Consider the following 18,651-nt stretch of genomic DNA (forward strand, 5'->3'; position numbering starts at 1 on the left):
TGGGTACTGAAAATCCTCACTTGTGTCTACCACAGCCCTGCTTGCATGGCATCGTTGCCTCTGTGCCTCCAAGCTTCTCCCTCTGCCCCCCCCTTTTTTTTAGATGTTTGGCAACAGCTCAGCTGGATTGCAGAATCTCCAGCCTAGATCTCCTTCTTGACCTGAGTCTGGTCTTCATGGCTCTTCATCAAAGACGGTTTTTCCTGCTTCGGCATGTGTCAGAATTCATCCAGTTGTGGGCCTCCCCACTCTGCGTTTTGCAAGCTGGGAGGCAACCGGAGGAGAAGGTCGACGGGGGGGTGGGGAGCAAATCCTAAATGTTAGCGCTCTCTCTCTGACCTTCACGACACGGGGGTTGCCTGTAATTTGTTCCTGCACTGGAGTCCTTTGTCGAGCCTTGAGCTTCAAAGGCCCACCGCCCAGTTTTTTAAAGTCGGGAACAGCTGCTGTTTGTGCTGGGGAGGCCCAGCCTGTGAGAAAAGGACCTTCGTGGAGCTTGCAGAAGATGCTGTTCTTATTCAGTCTGCAAGGAAAACACTTTCTCTGATGCTTTAAGGCAACCTTAAACGCTCAAAGAGCCACTGGGACCCGTTTCCCACAGAAAAGAAAACACCGGGAGCCACAAAACCTGACTATTTCCTGAGCGGCCACAGAACTAGCATATGTAGTTGAATTAAACGTTCTGTCTTCTTCTGAAACTTTTTTTGGATTTATCCATGGTGGGCCTACCGGGGGTCGAAAACCTCGCTCAATTGTGTGCTGGCAGATGTTGCAAATCGGTGGTTGTGACGCATATTTTGACCGACAGGGAGCTGCAGCAGAGGGATGAAAGAGCCACATGCGGCTCCAGAGCCACATGCGGCTCCAGAGCTACAGATTGCTGTCCCCTGCTTTAAAGCCAATAAATTCATCTCCTTTTTCTCTCTCTTTCCAGGGTCTGATGGGGTTCATTGGTCCAATCGGGGAACCTGGCGGTGTTGGGGAGAAGGTACGAAGGATAGCGAGGTGGTTGTAGAAGCAGCATTAAGCCGAGGAGACCTTCTGCTAAGAGCCCCTCAAGGTTTTGGGGGACTGTGAGCTAGAGCAAGACCCAAAGTGATTCCTTGCAAGTCCTGATGGCCAGTTTTTGATCAGAACTTCAATATCCCATGCTGGATCCTTTCCTGGGGTCCCGTGACAGCTGAATTGGGCCACCCTGCCCTGAGATCCTCAGAAAAGATTTGATTGCTTCAAGAGTTACGGAGAAGCTGCAGACTCAAGCAATGTTTCTCAATTGTTTCAGTCCTGATATTTACACCCTTTGTGCACCAATTGCCTCCACTGTCCTTGTCCTTGTAATCATCCCATAATAAGCAAGCTTGAGAAACTACAATTGGCCAACTTGGCTTCAAGAAAGCAGCGCTGAGGGAGGGCTGGTAGGCCACCCAACTGTATGACTTCTCTGCAAGGATATGGCATCTATTTTGAGGATGGAGTGGTTGACTTCTGCTTTTCTGCCTCCTCCTAGGGAGACCGGGGCACAGTTGGATCACCAGGGCCAATGGGCGTCAAGGGGTCGATGGTAAGGAGTAAGTCTGCATCCTCTCACTCCTCCTGTCTTGAGAAGTGTCATCCTGTGTCCTCGCTACTATTTAGATGGCATTGGCTGCCTATTGGACTAGACATGGTTGAACTAGATGGCCTACAAGGTCCCTTCCAACTCTGTTAATCTGTAATCTATTCTACACCGTGGGTCTTCTTCCTCCTCTTACTCTCCTTCCTCCTCCTCCTCCTCCTCCTCCTCCTCCTCCTCCTCCTCCTCCTCCTCCTCCTCCTCCTCCTCCTCTTCTTCTCCTCCTCCTCCTCCTTCCTCTTCTTCCTCCTTTTCCTCTTCCTCTTCGTCTTTCTCTTCTTCCTCCTCCTCTTCTTCTTCTACTTTCTCTTCTTTTTCTTCTCCTCCTCCTCTTCTTCCTCTTCCTCTTCCTCTTCTTCTTCCTCCTCCTCCTCTTCCTCCTCCTCCTCCTCTTCTTCTACTTTCTCTTATTTTTCTTCTTTTTCCTCCTCCTCTTCTTCATCCTCCTCCCTCTCTTCTATTTTTTCCTTCCTTCCTCCTCCTCCTCTTCTATTTCTCTTCTTTTTTCCTTCTTTTTCCTCCTCTTCCTCTTCTTCCTCTTCCTCTTCTTCTTTTTCCTTCCTCTTCTTCCTCCTCCTATTTTCCTCCTCCCCCCTCTCCTCCTCTTCTTCCTCCTTTTTCTTTCTGGTCAATCAAGGAGCTTGACCTAAGGTCAAGTTACCATAACTTCACATCCAGTCCTCTGATTAAGCCCCTACTCGATAACGGCTGCCTTCTTAATCATAGCAGCTTCCCCAACCCTGAGAAAACAGTGTTTCTCTTTGATTAGGCCATCTTTGGAGTTTCTCTCTGGGCCATTTTAAGGTCATTAACCATGAATGGCCTCCTCCTACTGCCTGGCTTTCTGTGGGAGGGTCGGAAATGTGTGGGCTCCTCAGTGGTGGGATTCAAATAATTTACCAACCAGTTCTCTGCCCTAATGACTAGCTGGGTAGGTGGGGCTCGGTGATCATGAGGGCGTGGCCAAGTCAATGTCACTCAGGTCGATGGACACTTCGCCTTAGTTGTTACAATGGTAATAAGGGTTAACTGGAGAGGCAGTTTCTGTAAGCAGGGCAATAAAGATGAGGCTAGAAACAACACCAGAATGTTTCCTTCCTTTGCCTTCCTTACAGGATTAGCCCTGTAAAGTGGAGAAAAAACAAAAGATTTCTTCCAAAAACCGGTTCTCCGAACTGCTTAGAAAGTTACCAACCGGTTCTCCCGAATAGGTGCGAACTGGCTGAATCCCACCACTGGGGCTCCTCCATTAAAAAAAAAAAAACAAGGAAGGACCCCAGGGCACAATCTGTCTTCAAGGTGACATCACCCAAACCTAAGATTAACGCTTTAGAGAGATTTAGGCCAAGTGTTTGCAATTCTTTTCTAGGTTCCCCTTTGCCATCAACCCTACAGAAACCGAACTGGGATGAATTAACTCTGCCATAGATTAGGAACCCGATGGGCTCAAGGCTCTTTTTAAAACACCGTAGCTCAAAAGCGAACCTTAACAATTTCCCTGCATTTTACGACAAATGAGCCAGTGCATCTCATGGGTCAGGCGCATTTTCAGGTTTCAACCATTAAACGTTCAGGTTTAATGCTTCTGCCTACAGAATCCACTGTGTGCGGGGTTGGTAATCTGTTTCTCGTTATCTGGGTGGAAAGGTTATTTCGGTTGAATTTGCGGTAAGAGAAGAGATCCTTGGCATTGAATTCGCTTTGATGTTTCAGGGTCACCCTGGAATATCCGGAGAAGTTGGGGAGCCTGGCCCTCCTGGACCACCAGTAAGTAACATCTTTTTTCCTTGTTTTTGATACTTGTGAATTTTGTCCAAAGAAAACTCTGCCTGATATAATTTGGAGCATATTCGGCTTATGAATTATTGCCATTAAGCCGTATAAAAGTGTGGGAAGCCCCTCCCTCCCCAAGAATATTTTGGGAAGTAATATTAAAAGAGGTAGAATATTATATTTCCCCAAAGAAGTCTTCCTTAACAGCCTCAAGCAGAAGCCCCAAGTCTTCTTGAGAAGGATATTTTGCACCTATTAAGAAAGACTGGGCCAATCTATTCATAACCGAAACGCCTTCCCCCACAGCTCCCACAGCGGAGGCGGATTAAGAATTTACATTCCCCCCACCCCAAATTCTAAGGACAGGACACGACCTTTAGGACATAATAGGATTAACAGGCCACCATTGAAATAGCAAAAGTCACAAGGCTCAGTGCATGCAAAAATAAAACAACAATCCTGGAGCATCTCAAAGGCAAACCACCAGAAATATCCATCCACTCACTCAGGCATTTCGTCAGCTGTCCCAGACACACTTGCTGCTGTCGCTGAAGTTTCTGAAAACCAAACAAACCTTCTTTCCTTGTAGTCAGTCAGCCTCCATTTTATTTCCAGACCTTTCCCCCCCTCTAACCGGACCGGATTTTTCTTCCCACGAAAGTAAACACTTGCCAATTTTTTTTTTAAAATGTTGATTAAGGAAAATGCCCAGCGTATTTCTCTAAAGGTTTGTTCAGTTTCTTTTGACTCTGGTTACCTCTGAACCTCACCTGAAAAAATCCATTTCACAAGATTTGATGGTGAGTCCTAAATTATCTGAGAAGGTTATTTCATCATTTTCAAAGGGGTCCCCAGGAATTCGTGGCTCCCCAGGTATAAGAGGACCTAAAGGCCGGCGGGTAAGTGAAATCTATCATCTATCCATCCATCCATCCATCCATCCATCCATCCATCCATCCATCCATCCATCCATCCATCCATCCATCCATCTATCTATCTATCTATCTATCTATCTATCTATCTATCTATCTATCTATCATCTATCATCTATCTTTGTGTGTATGTTCCAGCATAATGAGGGAACTCTGGAATTTCAACCAAACTTGGTACACAGATGACTTACTCTCTGGAGAAAAATACTGTGGGGTAAAACCCCTCGGTGTGTGTGTGTGTGTGTGTGTTCTGCTAAGATGCAGCCTGTTGTGCCTTTAAATAGCTTCTACTGTACTGCTGTAAAATGGCTTCTACTGTACAGCGCAGTGGAATTGCCATGGTAACGGATTCAGAGTAGTCCATAAGGGGGCTCCCTCTGGTAAGGGGGAAAATCCAACTTTAGAAGTTTTGTTGGTCCGGACATTTCCCCCCTATAAATAAATATAAATTATCGGCTAGTTTGCTATATTTTCTAGAGAATTTAGAGCAGAAGCAAACTTTTGGGGTTTGAAACAGAACTGTTCACCGTTATCAGAAGTCCTCCATCATAACGGTGAGATCGAGAGCAAGTTTTGGGTGATTTAATTTTTTGTGTAGAAAAATGAGGAAAAGAGGCAGTCTCTTAAATCCATGGATCCCTAACCTTTGCAGTTTGGCAAGAGAGGGGAATTGGGCCGCACGAGTGGTGAGCGCACGGGTGCAGCTCCACCCACGCAAGAGAGAAGAGAAGCCCGTTTCGTGCTCCTTCAAGCTTCTCTGCACCAAAAGCATTTGCAAACGGACAGCAGGCCTGATGCAGCGCGAGATCGCTCCCCCGAAGCCTTTCATCCCTTTGCAAAAGCTTTTGACACACAGACAAAAAAAGCCTTGGTCTCCTGCTGCTTCAGACTCACCAAGGCTCCTCGGCGCCCCGAAAGCAGATTGGATGCCCGGCGCAGGAAGCCTCTGTGAGCCAGCGAAGCTGAACAGTACGCACTCGTCCCATCACTGTGGGCCGGTCCTTTGATATTGAGTTTGACACCCCTAGGCTAGAGGTCAACAACTATTGGTAGGGCTTAAAATGCGCTTCCTGCCAAGCTAGTTGAAAAGAGATTGGTTGGATGAAATTGCACAGTAGCCAACCAGAAGCTGGAAAAGTTATTGATTGATGGCTGGGTTTTTCACACAGCCCGTTGTCTTGTTTCTTAGTATTTTTTTTTTTTTAGGAAAGTTGAGGTGCCCAATTCTTTCTTCCTACTAACAGAGTATCGGGTAGTTGGGGACTTTCCTCTCCTACTCCCCGTGGCAGAATAGCTATTTTGGAGGAATGAGTGATGGAGAGGGACCCCCGTCCCTTCCAAAAGGGATTCATGCAAAAAATATTCTGCAAATCTTTGGGAGCCAAAATCATCTTTGTCAATGATGCTTTTATTGCCACTATTTTGCACCACAAAGAGGCAACGGAGCCAGAAGGAAGCTTCTCTTTGGCTCCTGTTTTGCTCTCACTTTTCCCCATCCCTTTTTTGTAAAAAACTTTCCCCCCGCAGTGCCAAATCTGTATTTCCAGCAGCAACTTTGCTGCAACTGCGGTTTTTTCCCACCCGGCAACATCTCTGCCAAACATTTTCCCCACTGCGCAGAGCTCCTGTGCTTGGCTTCCCTTCCTGGAGATCTGGGATGAAACACTCCAGGGCTTTGAAACCTGGCGCCGGTGGCAATGTTTCCCAGCTTGTCCTCAACCAAAAGTTTTGGAAAGTTGGTTTTCCTAAGGTGGAAATCAGGCCCAGCGGGAGGGTCTCCTTCTGCGGTAGGAGAAAGAGCTGGATTCCAAAGAAGCACAGCATTCTGTATCCCGGATCCTCAACTCTGTCCTTGATGGCCTGCCAGTGGCCATTGGAGCTGGCAGTAGATTCAGACAGTGGGGAGGTTGGGGAGGAAACTGGGCCAGTCATGGAGACTGGAGAAGGCTCGGATGAGGGCTCTGTGTCGGAGGCAGAGAGGGGGCCAGAGCCGTCTGACAGTTATCAGCTGCCTTGAGAGTCAGACATCAGTGAGGCAGAAGAACAGCTGGAACCTGTTCCCAGTGTGAGCATGCACAGAGAGGCCAGACAAAGGGAACAGCTAAAGAACAGGGGTCGACTTGGGAGTAAGGCCACAGGTGGACGATGAATGGCCCCTCCTGGAGGAAATAAAAGAGGAGCGAAAGGGGAGTGGAGTTTTCAGGAGACCATTAGTTCGCTTCATTGGTTCTTGACTCTCCAAGACTCCTTGCCAAGTTTTTCAGATATCGGCTGGCAGCTCTCCAAGCCAGATAATGTCTGTAACTGTAAATCCTCCCTCGAAAGACTTTGCTGGATGTGAATGAGCAGAATTAGCAGTCAATTAATAAAAGGGTTTTTTGTTGGGACAAGGAGTTTGCTTCAGGCTCTTGGGAAGCCTCAGTCAGAACACCGAGGTATGTGATCCTTTCAAACTCCATATACCACAGTCTTTCCATGGGCTTCAATTAATAACTATTATTCTGAGGGATTAGACCGCAAGGGAGGCTGAGCGTTGAAGAATGGACGCTTTCCAATTGTGGTGTTGGGGAAGACTCCTGAGAGTCTCTTGGGCTGCGAGGAGACCCTATCTATCAATCCGGAAGGAAATCAACCCTGACCGTTCTTTGGAAGGAGAGATCCTGAAGCTGAAGCCCACATACTTTGGCCACCAAATGAGAAGAGAGGAACTCCTAGGAGAAGATCCCGGTGGCGGGAAAAGCAGAAGGCAAAAGGAAAAGGCAGAGGGATGAGATGGTTTAGATAAGGTCATCGATGCAATGAATGTGAATTTCGGCAAACTCTGGGAGATGGTGGAGGACAGGAGGGCCTGGTGTGCTATGCAGAGGTATTATTCAGCCGGTATGGATCGGTTCACCCGAACCGGTAGCGGAAATTGAGGGTGGTTGGTTGTGAAGAGTCAGACATGACTTTTTTTTAATGTTGTACGCCGCCCTGAGTCCTTTGGGAGAAGGGTGGCATATAAATCCAACAAACAAACAAACAAACTTAGTGATTGAACAATCTCAACAAAAACAGCAACAACAATGTTGAAGGAAAGAATTGGAAATCTTCCTCCATCATCCCAATTCCTCGTGAAGGAACTGGGGTCTTCTTTTCAATTTTGGAATATCCAGGGATTTTCAGTCTTGAGTTCCTCTGAACGACTTGCTCCTCCTGGCATGTGGAGAGCTCCTTGTTGGTTTTCATTCCATCTTCATTCTTGATTTGGGTGCGTCATTTGAAGAATTTGGGACTGCTGAGCACTTGCAGGAGACCTCTGAAGCCTCACCAAATACTGGCTTGTGTCTCACTGAGACGTTCTCTGCTGTTTTGGGAGACGAGGGATGGAGGATGTCCAACTCCTCCCTTCCAAATGATGCTATGGGGCACTGCATGTCAGAACAACTGGACACAAGGACAGTTCTCTCTCCCCCTCCCCCACACTCTGCTAATCAACCAATTCCCACAACACGGTCAAAGTATCTAAAAAGGCAGTATTACCACCATTATTCTCATCTTCCTTATTACCTATCTCCTATAAATCTTTTATTACCTATGCCTATAACAAAGTATAACTTTGTTACTTATCACTATTGTTTATATGTACATTGACAGCTTATGCACTGGAGACAAATTCCTCGTGTGTCTAATCACACTTGGCCAGTAAAGAATTCAATTCTACTCTATTCTATTCTATTTTATTCCACTCCACTCCACTCCACTCCACTCTGTATTTTATTCTATTCTATTCTACTCTACTCTGCATTCTATTCTATTCTATTCCATTCTATTCCACTCCACTCTATTCTGTATTCTATTCTACTCTACTCTGCATTCTACTCTACTTTGCATTCTATTCTACTCTACTCTGCATTCTATTCTATTCTATTCTATTCTATTCTATTCTATTCTATTCTATTCTATTCTATTCTATTCTATTCTATTCTATTCTATTCCACTCCACTCCACTCCACTCCACTCCACTCCACTCCACTCCACTCCACTCCACTCTATTCTGTATTTTATTCTACTCTACTTTGCGTTCTATTCTATTCTATTCTATTCTATTCTATTCTACTCTACTCTACTCTACTCTACTCTACTCTACTCTACTCTACTCTACTCTACTCTACTCTACTCTGTTCTGTTCTGTTCTTTTTATTTCTATTTCTATTCTTTCTTCTGCCATGAGAGTTTCTTGGATTGCTGCATTGTCTACAGACCATGAAGGATTTATTTATGGCTTTCCGTGTCAGCGAAAAACAGCCAAATTGTGATCCCCCCCTCCAATCCCCATCCTTTTCAGGAACAGTGTTCTCTACAGAGGAGCCCTGAACTTCGGAGTAATATGCAAAAATTGAAAGTTTTCCTCCTTTGAAGTCACCCTCCACATTTCCCATAAGCCCCTGCTGTGCCTTTCTGGGCATTCTAGGTAACTAAGATGGCGGGAGGCGTGCCGGAACCAGCTAGCTTGAGATCATTTCCAACCTATTTTGCTCTTGAATTTTTACTTAACTGTCACTGGAAGAGAAAACAATTGCATACTCCCACCCAATGGATACCCAAACAGCTCTCTTGGTCCCACCCTTTTGTAATTAACTCATGAGAACAAATCCTTAATTTTATTGACATTTCTCTCCCCCCTCCTCCCCTTTTTGGTTTTGTTAAGTTTCTGAGGAAAGAAGCCCCTGGCTATAATTTTAGATGCTGCCGCTCTCTGCCTGCCCTCTACGTCTGATTTCCTATCCAAAACATAATTCAAGACAGAATGGAAAGCTGTTCCTTTCCCTCTGCCCCATCTCTTCTCTCTCTTCTCTCTTTCCTCTTCTCTCTCTCCTCTCTTATCGCTGTCTTCTCTCTCCTCTCCTCTTTCTGTCTTCCTTCTCTCTTCTTTCTCTCTCTTCTCTCCTCTCTATTTCTTCTCTCTCTTTTCTCTCTTGCTCTTCTCTCTCTCCTCTCTTCCCTCTCCTCTCTATCTCTTCTCTCTCTCCTCTCTCTCTCCTCTCCTCTCTTCTTTGTCTCCCCTCTTCTCTCTCTTTCCTCTCTCTCCTCTCCTCTCTTCTCTCTGTCTTCTCTTTCCTCTCTCCTGTTATCTCTAACTTTCTCTAACTCTCCTCTCTCTCCCTTTCTCTTTCTCTCTTCTCTATCCTCTCTTCTCTAGCTCTCTTTTCTAACTCTCCTCTCTCTCCTCTCCTCTCTCTCTTCTCTCTCTCCTCACCTCTCTATTTCTCTTCTCTCTCTCTCTCCTCTTTCTCCTCTTCTCTAACTCTCCTCTCTCTTCCCTTCTCTCTCTCTTCTCCTCTGTCCTCTCTTCTCTATCTCTCTTTTCTAACTCTCCTCGCTCTCTCTTCTCTCCTCACCTCTCTATTTCTCTTCTCTCTCTCTCTCCTCTTTCTCCTCTTCTCTAACTCTCCTCTCTCTCCCCTTCTCTCTCTCTTCTCCTCTGTCCTCTCTTCTCTATCTTTCTTTTCTAACTCTCCTCTCTCTCTTCTCTCTATCGCCCTCTCTTTTCTCTCCCTCTCCCCCCTCTCATTTTCCTTTCTCCACTGTCACAATTGATCTCACGTTGTACTGTTTCGGAGCCCTTTCGAAGGCGAAATGACTCAGATTCTGGTTCAGATTCAGAAGCCCCGATGTGATTTATGGGGGTCTCAAATTTAGCAATTATAGCTTTGGGATGGAAAAGAACTCCATGTCAACTTCTGGGGGGTGGTGTGTGTGTGTGTGTGTGGAAAAAACACCCAAACCCCAAACTAGAAACAGACGTTTTAAAAACGATCCTTCTCTCCCGTGACAAAGATGGGACTCGGTTTTCGTTGGGTCTGCATCCTATTTCTTGCATGTTTCCACCAGGGAGGGATGTTTGTTCGTTCGGTCCTTTGCAAGTTGTCGCTCATAATGAGACTCTGCTTTCCCCTCTTTTTGGTGCAATGATTTTAATTCCCCCTCCCCTGATTAATCCTCACCACATGCAGAAGATTGTGCATCCTCCAGCATGGGGTCTTTGCTTACACGGTGTGGCCTCAGCGCAATTCAATCCATGTGCTTGGAAAATGTCGCCCTGTTCTTGTGGGGTCAGGTTCCCTTGCTGGGTTCCTCCGCTGGCAGGATAAGAAATCTGTCAAAAGTGACAGAAATCAGATAATCTGAAGACCCCCCCTGGAATCTGGAGAGCTTCTTCTTGTGCCTTTGGGACCATGGAGAAGATAGTGTGAAGAAGCCATTGGTGCAACCTGTTTCTGCTAGAAAGAGTTGTAGGCATCTGTTTTCCTCTTGTGGATGGATTGATTCCTGATGGATTGATCCACCCGCCGTCAAATGAGGGCCATCTCTTGGTGACCACAGTGATAGAACTTCTCCTGGAGGACCTGTCCCCAACCTGGTCTTTCTGTTCTTCTAATGGTGACCCTTTCCTTGCTCCATGCCATCTTTTCTTCTATGCCTTCAACTTTTCCCTGAATTAAGGGATCTCTTGCTTATAATTTTACTCATTTGACATTTCTGTGGTTGAGTTCTTGAGTGAATGAAGAACTACTGTATACAGTTAAGACAAAAAAAAGTGTTGACTCAGGAGTAAGGCTTGGAGATGATTGGCCCCTTCCATAAGACATAAAAGAGGATCAAACAGATGTGAGCCTTTACAGGAAGCAATTAGTTCATTCTGTTTGGTTCAAGCTCTGAGAAGTTCTGTTTGACTCTGTGCTCCGTTTGGCCTTGCGAAACTAATGGGCCATTAGGTCTCTGGCAGTGTTTCAAGGGAGATAAAGGTGGGTGCTTATCAGCATTACTCTGAAAGACTGTGGCAACTCGAGCAGACATCTGTCCGACTCTTCACAGGCTGTTTGTGAATCATTACGGGCTGTGAATGACCATAATCCACAGCCATTTAAATAAAATGTTTTTGGGACTAAGTGTGTGATCTATGCTTTATCATGAAGTCTAGGTCAGAGCTGATAGAAATTGAATGCTACATGAGTACATAGAAGGAAAAATGGGGATTGCAGGTGCCTTTGAAATGGGGTCCCCAAATTCAAGGACAGAGATTGGCAATATAAAATAGGGGGGGGGGGGTAAAGTTCTGATGGGCTTCATATATCTCTAAAACATGGGCAGCATTCTAGCCCCACTCAAAATGGGCAAAGAGTTGAAAAATCCCTTGGGTGATGCTGAAGAGTGATTGCACTGCAGCCAAATGAAGGTGTACATTAACACAGCTTATTAACAAACCGGATTATAATTTCTACCATCAGAGAATTACCTATCGTTATATTCCTTTGATCTTTTCCCCCCACTCCTGGTATGGAGTGGGATTCAGCCAGTTTGGACCGGTTCAGGAGAATGGGATGCTCATTTTACATCTGATTCACCGAACTGATAGTTGCAGGAATTGGCTGGCCCCACCCACCCAGCCCCTCCCAGGAGTCTCCACGCGGCCCGTTTTGGATGCAAGGTAAGCGCAGGGCCCGCGTGGAGGGTCTGGGAGGGCGAAAAATGGGTCTCCCAGAAGTTCCAAGCCTGTTTCCGGCTTTCAGAGCGCCTCCGGAGCCCAGGGGAGGCTGTTTTCACCCTCCTGGAGGCTTGAGGAAAGCCTCCAGAGCCTGCTCTGGTGCGGGAGGCCGAGTAGGCCATGCCCACCCAGCAACCGGGCAGAGAACCGGTTGCTAAAATTTTTGAATCCCACCCTTGTTGCCATGGTGGGTTCCTGACCGGTTTACTGCTGGTTTGCTGAGAGGGCGTTTTGTGCGCAGTTGGCTGAAAACTGTTCTGCGTATGTGCAGAAACATGCCGGCGACAGCAGAAGAGATTGGGGACCCGGTCAGGGTCATGGTAGGCCTGGGTCTCGCCGGTTCCAGCAACCCAGGCTGCCATACCACTACTGGTTCAGCCGAACCGATCCGAATCGGCAAGCACCCAACCACTGCCCTGCTGGCATGTAAAGGGTGTGTTTATTTTTTATTTTTAAATTTTATTTACAAACATGTAAAATACACATACACAAAACTTAGACGTACACCACATTTACACAATACAATGCGAACAGGAGCTTCCTGTTCTTTCTAATAGAAATTACTAATCGATATCGCTCACCTTATATAATATAAGGTTTATAAGATTATATAATATAATCCCCTTCTATTGTATTTCATTTGTATTTCACCATTCTTAACCCTCTTATCTTACTCCTCTGTCTGCTATATTGGCTGATTACCTCTAGTAAGTTTAAATCACTTGGATACATATATATGTGTTAATTCTCCTTAACTACTATTTTTGGCCTTTGTTGTCTTCCTTCATTGATTCTTGTTTCTTTCCTCCATCCCATATCTGGTAGTATTCTGTTTCTTCTTCTCCCTGGAGTTCTTTTGTTAATTTGTCCATTTCAGCACAGTCCATAACCTTTCTTATTATTTCATCTTCGCTTGGAATTAATTTGTTTTTTCCATTTCTGGGCGAAGGCAATCCTTACCACTGTAATTATATGTAATATTAAATACTGATTTTCTTTTTTTATATATATTTCACAGCCATTATTCCTAATAAAAAAAACTTCAGGGCGTGTTTATATTTGTGACCTGAGTTTTTATTCCCCCCATCTCTCCAAGGGCGCTCGAGGTCCTGACGGAACACCAGGTGAATCAGGGCCCCAAGGTCCGAAGGTGAGTCATTTCCCCCTTCCCCCAATCAAAAATGGAGAGTCATTGTTGAGCACGTGCCACAGTTGGCCCGTTCAATTGCTGGAAGACCTTTTCCATGCTTCTGTGCCAGGTTACAGAAATCACGCACAGGAAGCATGAACATGGAATGTCTTTGCTACTCCTGGCATTCTGTGTCCGATGATTTTATTTTATTACTGAGTACAGTTGCAAGAATTGGGCATGGCTAGTCTAGTGAAGAGAAGGACCAGGGGAGACAGGAGAGCAGTTTTCTAATACTCGAGGGGCTGCCCCAGAGAGGATGGGCATCAAGCTATCCTCCAAAGCGCCAGGAGGCTAGACCAGGAACAGTGGATGGAAACTCATCAAGGAGAGAAGCAACCAAGAAATAAAGAGAAATTTTCTGGCAGGGAGAACAATCAACCCATGGAACAGAAATTGCCTTCAGAAATTGTGGGAGCTTCATCCCTGGAAACATTCAAGAAGAGACTGGACAGCCATCTGTCAGAAATGGTATAGGGTCTCCTGCTTGAGCAGGGGGTTGGACTAGATGACCTACAAGGTCCCTTCCAACTTTGGTATTCTGTATTCAATGGAACAGCTTGCCACCCCATTCCAGGGGAAGGATACTGCAAAATCCCCATTCCCTCCCTCCTCCAGGGGAAGGATACTACAAAATCTCCATTCCCTCCCCACTCCATGGAAATGATATTGCAAAATCCCCATTCCCTCCCCACTCCAGGGGAATGATATTGCAAAATCCCCATTCCCTCCCCACTCTGGGGCCAGCCAGAGGTGGTATTTGCCGGTTCTCCAAACTACTCAAAATTTCTACTACCTGTTCTCCAGAACCTTTCAGAACCTGCTGAATTTCACCCCGCTTCAAAGGTCTTGTAGTCCAACCTCCTGTTCAAGGAAGGAGACCTTATATCATCTCAGTCAAATGCTTGTCCAGTCTGTTTTTGAAAGAATCCGGTGACGGATCTTAGAATCCATGCGCTACAAAGCTCCAGGGGACAGGAATAACAGTCCCGATACTTCTACAGAGCACAAAGAGTAAGGAAGTCATTCTTCCTTGCCAAACACAGAGGCTGAGTTTTAGTATTTCCTTCCGCACAGACTGAGCAAAGACTGGCCCATGTTCTCGACACAGCTTCCCATTTCTCCACATGCTCCATTAGGGAGAAAAATTGGCCCAGAACTCCCCTCCATGATGTCCTAGTTGGTTGCATGCAGGATTTTTAACATTTTTGCAAGAAGGCAAGGGAAGGAAGAGGGGTCTGGATACTAAATTTGTCCTTTAGACTTTGGCCAACTGGGAGAATTCCACCATGTGTCTTTTTTCCCCATCGTCTTTCATTGTAGAGTGGATTTTCTCTCGGCTCTTTGGTAGAATGGCCAGATGGAAAAAGGGAAGAAAAACGAACCTTTCCTGCATTAAAAAAAATACCTCTCTCTTTTGTTATGATCTTATTAACAGGGCCTCCCAGGTAACCCAGGTAAATCAGGATTGGACGGCCAAGAGGTACGTTCAGTATTTTTTGAAGGCATCTAAAAGTCTTTTGAGATGTTTATGGTATCTTCTCAGGATTCGCTCTGATCTTCCTCCTCAATACAATCTTTGTGTTTGTAGGGACAGGTCGGCGAAATGGGAGAGACTGGATCTCGTGGCTTCCCTGTAAGTCCATCCTTTGTCTTGCTGTTGTGGCCCGCCAGCAGAGCTGGCAGCAGATTCAGACAGTGAAGAGGTTGGGGAGGAACCTGGGCCAGTCCTGAAGTCTGGGGAAGGCTCTGTGTTGGAGGCAGAGATGGGGCCAGGGCCGTCTGACAGTTATCAGCTGCCTTCAGAGTCAGACATCAGTGAGGCAGAAGAACAGCTAGAGCCTGTTCCCAGTGTGCGCATGCACAGAGCTGTCAGACGAAGGGAACAGCTAAAGAACAGGAGTCGAATTGGGAGTAAAGCCACAGGTGGATGGTGAATGGCCCCTCCCAGAGGAAATAAAAGAGGAGCGAAAGGGGAGTGGAGTTTGCAGGAGAGACAATTAGTTCATTCCTGCATTCTTGCCAAGTATTGCAACGTCTGAAAGATACCGGCCTGGCCATTCTCCAAGCCTGATGAAGGTCGGTAATTGGGAACTCTCTTGAAAAACTGTGGGAGAGGAAAGACTTTCCTGGAGAGGAATTCACTGTACATTAAATAAAAGGGGTTTATCGGGATGAGGACTGGGCTTCCTGCTGCTGGGAGAGCCTAGGTCAGACCACTTGCTTCATAACAAGAAGAATTAATACCCTGTTTCCCTGAAAATAAGACTTCCCTGGATAATAAGCTCAATCGGGCTTTTGAGTGCATGAGCTAAGATAAGCCGTCTCCCCCAAATAAGCCCTCCACAAAAATATTGCAACACAGCAGCAGCCATGAGGTGACCACGCTCGCTGCTCCTGCACCTCAAAAATAATAAAACCTCCTTGAAAATAAGGTCAATTGCTTATTCTGGGGGGTCAAAAGAAAATAAGACTTATTGTCTTAATTTGGGGGGAAACATGGTATGTTATCAGAGACAGTAATGGAGAGAATCCATATGAGATTATTTCCACCATTTATGGCCTTTGATCCAAGCTGGTAAAGTTGAATTAGGGAGGAATTTTTCCCCCTTCCTTTAATTGCCATTTTTCTCCTCCTCCTCCTCCTCCTCCTCCTCCTCCTCCTCCTCCTCCTCCTCCTCCTCCTCCTCCTCCTCCTCCTCCTCCTCCTCCTCCTCCTCTTCTTCTTCTTCTTCCCCTTCTTCCTCTTCCCCTTCCCCTTCTTCCCCTTTTCCTCCTTCCTCCTTTTCTTCCCTTGGCTCTTGATTTCTGATTTTCAACCTCACTTAGGAACCTCACTTCCACTTCTGTATGACTTTGGAATTTTTAAATTTTATTTTATTTTTTAAAAAGTTATCATGAAGTTTGTTGCCCCATGAGTTTTGCTTTATGCGCAACAAATTTTGAAAGCAAATTTCCTTTGATGATATAATTAACTTTCATGCATTATTTGTAATTATAGTGGTGGCTTGAAAAGTCATTCACTTAAAAAAAATATATCTGCCTTCTGCTCAGTTGTAAAGCTGAATTACTTAATTTGGAGGAGCGGAAAAATTGAAGGGCAATTAAATTTACAAGAGATGTTACATCTTGTTTAAAGCTTGGTCTCTTCATTAGCTTGTTTCATTGCAGGGCATTCAAGGATCTTCTGGGCCCCAAGGAGCAAAAGGACCTCCTGGAGACTTGGCAAGTACCACAAATGGACCTCTATTTTTCTCTCCATTCCTGTCCACTTTTCAACCCCACTATAGATTATTCCTATCTGAGAAGCTTGGGGAGAAGCCATGTGGAAGAACTTGAGAAGTCTTGTTCAAAGCAGCCCCAACATTGTTGCATTTCTTTCTGCTTGGTCCATTCCCATAACATTTTGGCCAAAATGAGGTCTTCTCTGAAGACAAGAAGAGGTCTTCTATAAAAAAGATGCATTTCTTTCTGCTTGGTCCATTCCCATAACATTTTGGCCAAAATGAGGTCTTCTCTGAAGGTCTTCTCTGAAAAACCTCTTTGAAGATCTCTGAAGACGAGAAGAGGTCTTCTCTGAAGAAGCATTTTTTTTTCTGTTTGGTCCATTCCCTTAACACTTTACCCAAAATCAGGCCTTCTCTGAAGATGCCAGAAGATTCCCTTAACATTTTGGCTAAAATGAGGTCTTCTTTGAAGATCTTCTCTGAAGATGAAAAGAAGTCTTCTCCAAAGAAGGTGCATTTCTTTCTCCTTGGTCCATTCCCTTAATACTTTGACCAAAATGAGATCTTCTCATGAAGATGAGGTCTTCTCTGAAGAAGATGCATTTCTTTCTCCTTGGTCCATTCCCTTAACATTTTGGCCAAAATGAAGTCTTCTCTTGAACCCAGCACCTATATTTGATTTAATTTGATGAAAAGCAATGAAGGAAAGGCAAAGCTTACGATCCACGGAAATTGCAATTTGATTTGAAAACTTGGGAGGGAGGGTTGGAAACGATTCTGTGTACGTTGAATCTCCAGGCAATTTGTGTCCATCACTCAACCAACTCATCAGTCATGTACATTTAAGATCCTGCTCAAAGAAGGCTTTGTTTGTCCTTAACTTTTCAGGGACCCCAAGGCCCGCCTGGCCCACCAGGAAGTTTGGGAGAAATTGGACATACGGTAAGATATGATTTCCACCTCCCTCTCATTTTTCTATAATTTCCTGGAATCCACCCAAGCTTTTGAGAATCCCCCCCAAAAACTAAAGTGGAGGATGCACCCTGCATTAGAAAGTCTGGGAGGACAGAAGATGGTTGATATCAAGAGCAGAAGACCGGAAAGCTTTCTTATTCTGGAAATGAACAATTCGCTCTTCAGCTCTTAAACTCTGGGTAAAAAAAGAAGCAATCTCATTGCTTCTCTCCAGCATGTTCTGGGTTGGGTCTTCTTCTCTGTTTATTTGTCTTCCTTCCTCCTCCTCCTCCAGGGACCTCCTGGTGCAGCAGGACAAAGAGGGCTTCCAGGAGAACCTGGCATGAAGGTAAGGGAGAGAGAAGATCTTCCCTTCTCTTTAGGTGACCAAGACTCTTGTTTCTGTTATGCCAGCGTCATGACGCTGTGTATGTTGTGGTTGATGACCAAGGTCATGGCAGTATGAAGGCAGAGGAAAGGTTCCAGCTCATTTATGAGCCAAGATCTGTTCCAAGAATTTGATCATTTTTTAGATATATAAATCATGGATGGTAAGGAAGGGAGAGAGAAAGGAAAGGAGGAAGGAAAGGAGGGAGTGAGGAAAGAGGAAGGGAAAGAGGGAGGAAGGAAGGAAGGGACAGAGAGAGGAAGGCAGGAAGAAAAGGAGGGAGGGAGGGAGGAAGGAAGGGACAGAAGGAGGGAGGGAGGAAGGAAGGAAAGGAGGTAGGGAGGAACGAAGGAAAGGAGGAAGGGCGGGAGGGAAGGGGGAAGGAAGGAAGGGACAGAGGGAGGAAGGAAGGAAAGGAGAAAGGAAGGGAGGAAGGAAGGGAGTGGAGGGAGGGAAGGAAGGAAGAAAGGAAGAAAAAGAAAGGGAGCAAGGAAAGGAGGATGGATGGATGGATGGATAGATGAAAGGGTGAGAGGGAGGCAGGTGAGGGAAGAAAGAGATCACATCTTGCAGTTCTATTATGACAGTCCATTCCATTCCAAGCAATTAAATTCCGCTTCCTTCCAGCATCTTATGCTTTTCTCCTCCAGCTGCTCTGTTTGCTTTGGAAAGCCTCCCAAGCCATTGCTGGAGCTACTGTGTCTTCTGAGGGTCTCTCTTTCTCTCACTCTCTTTCATCTCTCTTGGTCCTGCATGATGTTTATCCACCTCCTCCTTTCACCATCTCAGGAATAGAAAACCCCTTTATTTGCCTTTTCACCTCCGACAGATAGATAGACAGACTCTTGGAGAGCAAGCTCATGTTTCAAACAGGAAGCGGGTTTTTTTCCCCATCTGTAGGAGAAATGTGTAAAAACTGTGTATGCTCATGGCAAATCTAGACAGCATACTACAAAGCAGAGACATCACCCTGCCAACAAAAGTGCATCTAGTCAAGGCTATGGTTTTCCCAGTTGCAATGGATGGCTGTAAAGGTTGGACCATAAGG

At 45.6% G+C, this 18,651-nt stretch overlaps 1 protein-coding gene across 1 annotated transcript in view; it reads left to right on the plus strand.

Moving 5' to 3' along the window:
* COL27A1 (collagen type XXVII alpha 1 chain) overlaps nt 1-18,651 on the plus strand; it is a 175,587-nt gene that overhangs the window by 100,108 nt on the left and 56,828 nt on the right. Inside the window, exons 11-20 of the mRNA XM_087707610.1 lie at nt 935-988; nt 1,508-1,561; nt 3,326-3,379; nt 4,231-4,284; nt 12,942-12,995; nt 14,473-14,517; nt 14,626-14,670; nt 16,206-16,259; nt 17,150-17,203; nt 17,511-17,564. Coding sequence (XP_087563736.1) covers nt 935-988; nt 1,508-1,561; nt 3,326-3,379; nt 4,231-4,284; nt 12,942-12,995; nt 14,473-14,517; nt 14,626-14,670; nt 16,206-16,259; nt 17,150-17,203; nt 17,511-17,564 — 522 coding nt within the window. The remainder of the gene's footprint in view (nt 1-934; nt 989-1,507; nt 1,562-3,325; nt 3,380-4,230; nt 4,285-12,941; nt 12,996-14,472; nt 14,518-14,625; nt 14,671-16,205; nt 16,260-17,149; nt 17,204-17,510; nt 17,565-18,651) is intronic.

Source organism: Thamnophis sirtalis, unplaced genomic scaffold (assembly GCF_051295495.1).
Source record: "Thamnophis sirtalis isolate CommonGarterSnake01/CBP01778 unplaced genomic scaffold, rThaSir2_p1.2 scaffold_2, whole genome shotgun sequence".
Classification (NCBI taxonomy): Eukaryota; Metazoa; Chordata; class Lepidosauria; order Squamata; family Natricidae; genus Thamnophis; species Thamnophis sirtalis.